Source organism: Sitodiplosis mosellana, unplaced genomic scaffold, assembly GCF_009176505.1.
Source record: "Sitodiplosis mosellana isolate CC-2019 unplaced genomic scaffold, AAFC_SMos_1.0 Smas_scaffold_6191, whole genome shotgun sequence".
Classification (NCBI taxonomy): domain Eukaryota; kingdom Metazoa; phylum Arthropoda; class Insecta; order Diptera; family Cecidomyiidae; genus Sitodiplosis; species Sitodiplosis mosellana.
Genome location: NW_022601432.1, coordinates 3,771,809 through 3,780,657, shown reverse-complemented (window position 1 = coordinate 3,780,657; position 8,849 = coordinate 3,771,809). Strand labels below are relative to the sequence as shown.

General features: G+C 33.7%; 1 protein-coding gene across 7 annotated transcripts in view; it reads left to right on the top strand.

Moving 5' to 3' along the window:
• Nucleotides 1–8,825, top strand: part of LOC129576923 (putative fatty acyl-CoA reductase CG5065) — a 14,974-nt gene extending 6,149 nt beyond the window's left edge. For 5 of the 7 annotated variants that reach the window (XM_055463067.1, XM_055463070.1, XM_055463072.1 and 2 more), the window contains exons 3-10: nucleotides 2,191–3,104; nucleotides 3,350–3,466; nucleotides 3,581–3,829; nucleotides 3,923–4,057; nucleotides 4,190–4,310; nucleotides 4,421–4,853; nucleotides 5,667–5,924; nucleotides 6,017–8,825. In XM_055463067.1, coding sequence (XP_055319042.1) covers nucleotides 2,967–3,104; nucleotides 3,350–3,466; nucleotides 3,581–3,829; nucleotides 3,923–4,057; nucleotides 4,190–4,310; nucleotides 4,421–4,853; nucleotides 5,667–5,924; nucleotides 6,017–6,164 — 1,599 coding nt within the window. In that variant the 5' untranslated portion in view covers nucleotides 2,191–2,966 and the 3' untranslated portion in view covers nucleotides 6,165–8,825. Of the gene's footprint in view, nucleotides 1–1,278; nucleotides 1,629–1,946; nucleotides 2,105–2,190; nucleotides 3,105–3,349; nucleotides 3,467–3,580; nucleotides 3,830–3,922; nucleotides 4,058–4,189; nucleotides 4,311–4,420; nucleotides 4,854–5,666; nucleotides 5,925–6,016 lie in introns of those variants that run through there. The other 2 variants (XM_055463073.1, XM_055463074.1) reach the window with 2 other exon arrangements.
• The last annotated feature ends 24 nt before the right edge of the window (nucleotides 8,826–8,849 follow it).

The window sequence follows — 8,849 nt, the reverse complement described above, 5'->3', positions numbered from 1 at the left end:
AGAGAGAGAGAGAGAGAGAGAGAGAGAGAGAGAGAGAGAGAGAGAGAGAGAGAAGTCGGCCTCTGTGGGTTGCGAATTTTTCATACTTGGTTCATAATCTTTTCTTACTTGACTACTTATTAACTCATTTCAAGCGTATTTATATAGTTTTAATTCAACTGTGAAACGTGGTGTAATCAAATTTACGGTGTCGCTCTTACCTCTAATACGTTCTATCGAGACATTTAATTTCGAATGAAAGCCCAATTCAAATTGTGCTGTTATTATTTACATTGGTGGAGTAGCAGCAATTTAAATTGTATGTAAACAGTTTTTTTCATATTTATTTGGACCATGCTATTGAAATAGCGACAAATTGTCTACAACTTCGTGTTTCACACAATGCAAACGCCTTTTCTACCGACTTTATGGGGTTTCAGACATGCGTTAGACGATTTGTATGTCGTTACACTTTTTGTTGGCTTCATTTTTGTTCAGCGAGAAACATCCGATTGTTCGTAGATCCTACCACTTCAAATCAATATGATAACACGATTTCTGGTTTTCCGCATATTAGAGTATTTGAAGGGCTTGGTTTGGTGACAGAATTGAATACCAGTGAATGATTCGAGGAAAAAATTCGAAATATGGGAATATTGCCCTTCCCCATTGATTTTTTTTTTCAAGTTTTCAAATTTTTTGACTAATCTGTGAAAGGAATTTATGATGTAATGAAACACATTTATCACTAGCAAATCAAGAAAACATTACTAAACTCGCGTCAGTTCGTAGAAGCTAAGAATGAAATTTTTTCTGGTCAGATTTTTCTTGGGAAAAACGCCATCGTATACCCAACTTAAACACAATCACAAAAATTAGAAATGATATCAAGTCGCTTTCAGACATTTCGACAAATGAATAAATAGTGATAAAACTGCTCGATTACATTCATCGACTGAGTAATATCAAATTCATCATTCGCACCAGAGAGTCACTGTCGCCGGCTGTGATCAAGATAAACGGATCTATTTCACTGAAAGTAGAATTTAAACATGTGACAATTTGATAAACAAAAGAATGAAACAAACCATAGTCGCCCGACGGTTGACTCAGTAAGATATGAACAATATCATAACTGTTATCGAAACATTCACTTTAAGAGACAAATTGTGTAATAATTCGATTAAACGAAGTCGTCCCAATACTATCTCGTTGAGCGCGCTAATAAACACATAAAACCAGCGGATTTTTTTTTTATTAGAAGAGTGTTATATTTTTTAGTAGTTTGCAACATTTAACACATTGCGCACGAGAAAAACATTGTGTCTGCTCTATTCGATGACAGAGTCCAAAAATCCGAAAATTCGATGACAGTGAATAGGTAAATTTTCAATGGTGAATTCGGAAACATTTGACGTCATTATTCGGTTTAATCTTAGAAACCATGTTTCCATGACATCGCTGATGTAAAACTGTTTTTTTTTTCTTTGTGTGTGCGTACGAATCTAAGAAATAAACGATAAAAATAAGTTTGATACAAGAAAAAAAAATGGTGAGAAACCGAATAATTTGCCGAGTTCAGTGGAGGCAAATCATGTGTGGAGACGATTTCGTTGCAAACTAAATCGATCCGGATGAAGTGAACAAAGGTAAATTATGGTATATGAAAATTGAACGTCAGTTTGTCGGCGCCCGGTCCTTGAAAGTGTTGATTTTATGGAAATTACGTTACGTAACAACTTAACTTAATTAGTTCGTTGCATCGCACCAGTCCACCGTCTACATTTAAATAGGTCATAATTGTATTCTTTTTTTTTTGCGCGTTTGACTCTCTGTCTCTGTCTCTCCGTTTAAATCTGCTTCACGAATGTAGAGGAAGACAGAGAGATAGAGGAGCATGCATGACAAGTTCATTGCGCCAAAGCTCGTTCAAATGAAAGCAAAACGATTCACGTGTGCATGAATTTAGTTCAAAGCAGATTGAACCGACATGTGCCGCCCATTTTGGCAATCGTGCGTTTTATTTTTTGTTAATTTTGACATTTATATTGTGATTGAAATAGGTGATATGTTGTGCTCCGGAATTGTGTCACTCATATCTAGAAAATACATTCAAGTCCAAAAGGTTATCTTCAAGGAAATAACTTGATAAAAAATACCATTTTTTGTTCTTTGAATTTTGAATCATTTCTCTTTGCTTTTTCCTTTCAGATTTTAATACCGAACGTACTGAAGAGATATCGAGTGTAGAAGAAAAAAAGAAACCGTATCATCTGAGATGATTCACCAGTTGTAGCTATATAAAATATACGTAAAAGAATTGATGATGATGATCGCTGATTCAATAACAAATGTAAATTATTAACAACTAAAATGAAAAGTATAGTGAGCAATTTTTTTAAATGAACAACTTATTCCAAAACAATTAGATAAAATTAAACTTCGAAATCCGCACCGCACAACAACAAGACATTAAATAATAATTGAACAACAAGAAGAAAATAAGAATTTTGCGGCAATTTGAATAAAACAAAGTGTTTCCAAATATAAAAACTAGTGTTTAAACCAAATTGATTTAAAAAAAAAAGAACCGAACATTATATACGAAGCCAAACGTACAAAAAACCATTCCAAAGCTCGCTAAAAGAAATTTACTTTTGTTTTCCATTTAAATCGATAGTGATCGTGTTTTCATGAAGCCAACATTCATATCGCGGTCAGTTTAACACGCACACACACACACACACACACACACACACACCGTATTTGTTTGCTTCCTAATATTTGCTAGCCACTATTCTGCATATACACAGCTATTAGTAATCTCCTGCGTTTATTCTCTAATCCCATTTATTTACAATAAAAAAAAATTATTATAAATAAAACAAAAGTTAAACAATTCACACAAAAAATAAATCAGATAAGAATTGCTAGAAACAATTCGAACGGAGTTTTGTTCGAAAAGTAAATCAATAAAATAAATCAAAATGGCAACACCACCCGAGGTGGATCAAGATCAGAATATGTACGTGAATTTTGATTCAAAAGGGCCATATATATCCATACCGCAGTTCTATGCCGGCCGAAGTGTATTTATCACTGGTGGAACAGGTTTTATGGGCAAGGTAAGGGGAAAAATTCGTCGCTTTGATGCGTAATCAATGATTACAGCTGTTTTTCATTTGAATTTTATTCATCGATCGCAATTTTCTTCAATTTTGATTATTTTATTATTTATTTCATTTGATTATGTTCATTTTGTGTATCAAGATGAATATTATTTTGAATTAATCAATTAGTTTTAAATAAATTTGGTTCATTTTTCCCAATAAACATTCTGATTGATATGAATTAAACTGTACATTTGCAGGTGTTAGTGGAGAAATTGTTGCGATCATGTCCGGAAATTCAGAACATTTATTTGTTAATGCGACCCAAACGTGGACAAGAAGTCTCAGCTCGATTAAATGAACTACTTAACTCACCCGTAAGTCTTGAAATTCATTCAATTTTATCGTTTATTTTCATTTGCACCTAAGCAATAATCCTCTAATCGATTTCCATTATTTGTGTTCTTTTGTTTTTCGTCATATTGTTACAGCTCTTCGATACGATTCGCAAAGAGAAACCAAATGAGTTAAACAAAGTAATACCAATATGTGGTGATATCACGCTCCATCAGCTCGGTATATCAGAAAGCGATCAAGCTCTATTGTGTCGCAATGTGTCCGTAGTATTTCATTCAGCAGCCACAGTTAAGTTCGACGAAAAATTAGAACTATCCGTTAAAATCAATATGTTAGGTACAAAACGTTTAGTTGAATTGTGTCATCGAATGATGAATTTAGACGTGAGTAAAAAGTTCAATGAATTTAAATGCGCTTTTGTTTGTCATACAATAGCCACATACAAACATTGAATTCATTTGTTTTGTTTATTTCAGGCACTTGTTCATGTTTCAACCGCGTATTGTAATTGTGATCGAACTGAAATCCAGGAAGTAATTTATCCAACGCCGTACGATCCAGCCAATATAATTAACTTAATAAGTTGGCTGCCAGAAGATGTTCTAGACAAGGTATCACATACGAATTATGAATCGAATTTTTATCACATTTTCATTGAATGACTAATCGATCTTATCTAGGTTTTTTTTCTCGCAAAATCAAAAGCACCATATTTATTTTGAAATTTTGATCAATTTATTCAGTTAACACCGTCGCTGATTGGCAAACGGCCAAATACTTATACGTTCACAAAGGCGCTCACTGAGCAAATGCTGCTTGAGGAAGCCGGAAATTTGCCGGTTGCCATCGTCCGACCATCAATAGGTATGTGATTAAATTGATTGATGACGCGAGACAATTATTATTACAATCAATGAATTGCATAATTTGTGTCTGTTTTTTTTGTTTGTTTCTCCAATTGCACACAAACATAGTGATTGCATGCCACAGTGAACCGGCTGCGGGTTGGTTAGATAATTGGAACGGACCGACTGCTATAATATCGGCCGTTGGCAATGGGCTATTCCGTACGATAATTTGCGAAAAGGATTTCTTATGCGATGTTATTCCAGTTGATATTGTCATTAATTTGGTGATCACGACGGCTTGGCGAACGGCCACAACTAAATCACGCAATATGAAAATCTACAATTGCGTAACCAGCCGACAGCAGCCAATAACATGGGGCGAATTTGTGGGCTATTCGATAAGAAATATGATTCGGCATCCGATGGAGGGTGTTGTTTGGTATCCAACCGGAGCCTTACGCATGAATCGCTTTATAAATGCGATACAAGGATACTTGGTACACTACATTCCAGCCTATTTCCTCGATATGTTTGCCTGGGCGATGGGCAAAAAACCAATGTAATTCACTTTTTCTACCCTATCGTGACTTCCTTAAGAGCCATCCTCTCTAGTACAAACGGAACAGACTATAACAACATTCAGCGCATAACATGAATGTGTAGTCTGTTCCGTTTCGTACATTATTGAGCGGTGAACTGCACCCACCGTGGTGGTATAATGTGTGGACCAACGACAAAGCCTTGCGACTCAATATTTTTTTTCTCTTCATTTTGATTATATTTCTAAACTGTTTGTGAAGAAAAATAATTTTTTCGAATAAACAAAGTGAAAACAAATCAAAATTTGGGATGAGAGTTTATAGCATATATGAAGAAAAAAAAGCCGTGAAGAGCGCTTGATATATTTAGAGAATTTAAATGAGATTTAATATGAAAAAGAAAATTCTTCACTATAAATCTAAAAATTTGATCAATTTATAGAAAAAAAAGTTTCATGTGAAAAAATAATGGAAAAAAAAGATTTTTATCGGTTGAATTCAAAGAGTTGGCCAAATGAAACAATACAAATGAACGTTCTAGAACACACGTCGGTGTGTTCATTGTATTTCAGTGCTAAGTCGATTGATTCAGTTCGATTGTATGTATGCGTCGTCATCAAAAATCGACCACAGAAACTCACACAAAGAAAACAATGTGTGTATGCAAATATTGTTTGTGTGAATGCATTTTGTTGAACTTAAAAATTTTTTACATGAATTTTAGGCCTTTTTTCTATACATTTTCATGATTTTTTTTTTCACTTTTCACTTGCAATTTTCCATAATTTCGCTTAAACTAATCGTCTCTATTCGATATTGCAATGTATTTGCAGAATGATTAAGATCCAGAATAAATTGGAAAAGGCAGTTGGTTGCTTAGAGTATTTCACCACACATCAATGGCGTTTCACCGATGACAATGTTCGCGAATTGCTAACGCATATGAGTGCCACCGATCGCAGCACATTTCAATTTGATGTCACCCACATTGATTGGGATGCCTATTTTGAGCGATATATTCTAGGGCTAAGGGCATTTTTATGCAAACAAAATCCGAAAACATTGCCAAGCAGTAGAAAAAAAATGACCAGGTAAATTGAAGGGATCGAATTCATTGCTCTCTCAATGGGGAGACGAGAGTCAATTTTTATTATATTAATCTTGTCGATGCTTCATATTTCAGATTGTATGTTGTGCACCAAATGTCCAAAATCCTTATAGTTATATTCACGTGGCGATTCTTGATGGCGCGTTCGAAGAAAATCCGTGACGCATGGTCGGGCATTTTACGCATTATACTCCAAACTTTAAGTCTTTTACCGTTCTTTTAAACAACAGAAATTAAAACAAACAAACAAAATAATAGTAGAACAGCAGATAAACAACAACAACAACAACCAAATCTATAATCTATATAACACTAAGTCTATCTTAAACGAAATGAAAACATTTAAAACAGACAAAAACAAAATCAAATGGGATACACTTGTTCTCTGGGTAGGTGTAGATGATAATATCTAGCAGATGAGAGGCTTTGGTGTGTATCTATGTTTGAAGCCATTTTCTCTTTTTTTCCACTATATATAAAAAATATTCCGATGGCGAGCAGTATGCTAAACTGTTGTAATTTTCTTTCCCTCTATCTTTCTTTCGAATAATTTTTTTTTCGTTTTTTTTTTTTAAATTCAATTCAAGTGCAAATATTGAGCGCATGCTTCCATTTAGTCGTCTTCAATAGGTTTATATGAATCGCAATGTTATTTTTTCAGTGGAACAATTGAGAAACTCGGAAATAATACCAAGGGAAAATTATCAAGGAAATAATACCAAGGCTATCTGAAACTTAAACACACACAAAAAAAAAACGATTTACAAACAGAACTAGAAGTTCATATATAGAGGTTTTCCCTTATCAGTCATTTATTAAAAGCAAAAGAAATAGAAAAAATGACAAAGAAGAAGAAGAAGAATAAAAAGCAAACACAAAATAGGATTGAACATTGCAACAATGTGCTGCTAGAACAGAAAAAAAACTCACAACTCTTCCAAAAATAAAACGACAACTACAATTCAGTACATTGTTTTCAAGTTATAATATGCATCATCTCTTGAGATTGGCCATTCGCATTTCTTTTTCGGGAGCTTCACACATCAGATTTTAACAAATTTCAATGTATAAAAAAAACAACAACATCAAATTAATTTCCGTTTGATACGCCACCATCATTTGGAATGTGTTCATAAACGCTAAAAACAAAACAAATTTAAATAAGAAACGCTCACGGCATATTTGGCCTGTGGTAGTTATTTAATTTCGATTTTAAAGTCATAGCTTTTAGAATGTCATGTTTTATTTTTATGTTTGTTAAATTTTGTTTTCGTTTCTTTTTTTTTTTTCTTCTTTCATATGAGGCTGTGAGAATGAAAATGGCAATACAGGAATGAACATTCTGAACCGCATCAAGAAAAAAAAAATCGCAAAAGTGAATCATGAGTTCTGAATACGCAAAAGTGAACCATGAACCTCCCATGCTGCCCATGTAAATTTTTGTTTCACTTTTGCATATTCAGAACTCATGATTCCTTTTTGCGAATTTTTTTTCTTAATGCGTTTCAGAATGTTTATTCCTGTATTGCCATTTTCATTCTCACAGCCACATATCTAAGTAGAAATTCATTTGAAAACAACAACAAACAAATATGAGAGAAGAAATTATTGCGATTAACAAGCAAAACAAAAAGACAATCTATGACAAATACATAGATTGATGAAATCCTTGTATTTATCACATAAAATGTTATGGCATCGAATAGTTATTTCGGCCAAATTGAGCAAATTGACAAAGAAATACCAAACAAAAAAATCATAAGAAAATCTTACACCAAAATTGAAGTATATTTTCCATTGAAATTATAAGAATTGAGTAACAAAAGCATTTCGACATGAAACCCCATGCAGGGGTGACAGTGAAATGATTACGATGATGATGATGATGATGATGATGATGAGATGAATTTTGTTATTGTTATTTTGTGTACTAGCAAAAATTTGAGATTGTATTTCATGTCCTTCATTTTAAAGTCATTTTGTGCTAAGAAAACATAAAAGAAGAAAATAAAAAAAAATTACTGCTTTTATTCCTTCCTAACAATTCGATTTTCGCCTAACGAAAACTCTGCTTCCAGCCACCCAAACGGTTTTTTTCTTCTCTTCGGTTAATCAACTTGAGCGAAACGACTTTTTTCACAGGTTATGGAATTCCGGTGGTCAACGTTCTTAAAACGATCAAGAAGTAACAGAATTTTGTTTTTTTGAAGAACAAAAATCAAAATAGGTCCCAACATACACACACAAAATAAAGGTGGCACAATCAATGACAGAGGGGAGAAAATGTGTAAATTGAATCAATTCTACATGAATTTTTTCGCTGAGGCTAAAAATTTGCCACCTTTGACACTATTTCATGATAAAGGGATAGAATGAACTATTTGCATTGTATGGATTGGAGTGGCAAATCTATAAAGATTCGTTGCTTAGGCCTAAGCCTTTTTCAAACAACCCACGACCTTCATGATGACCCATGTGGGCCAAATGAAGTAAATTTTTTTTGAACCATTTCATACATGAGTTCCGAGGAAAAATGCATTCATTCATATCATCCAGTATCATCAAACATTGTCGAAGAGACGAATTTCCAGTCTCCTCGTAAAAATGAATGTAGAATTTACTGAACAAAATGAACATATTTTATGCACTGAGTGGATTCCATTCTGACATTTATTCAGTCATCTTCATTTTGTGTGTGAACAATTGCATATTAAATAACGTTTAAATGAATTGACATTCATTTCTATGGTAGCCCCCTCAGAAATTTGCTGTACAAACGCGTAATACACAACAAGCAGAAAAAATAATGTTTTCATTCGAAATTTTCATTGTAAAAACCCAGTGCGAGAAGGAGTATGAAAAGAGAGAGAGAGAGAGAGAGAGAGAGAGAGAGAGAGAGAGAGAGAGA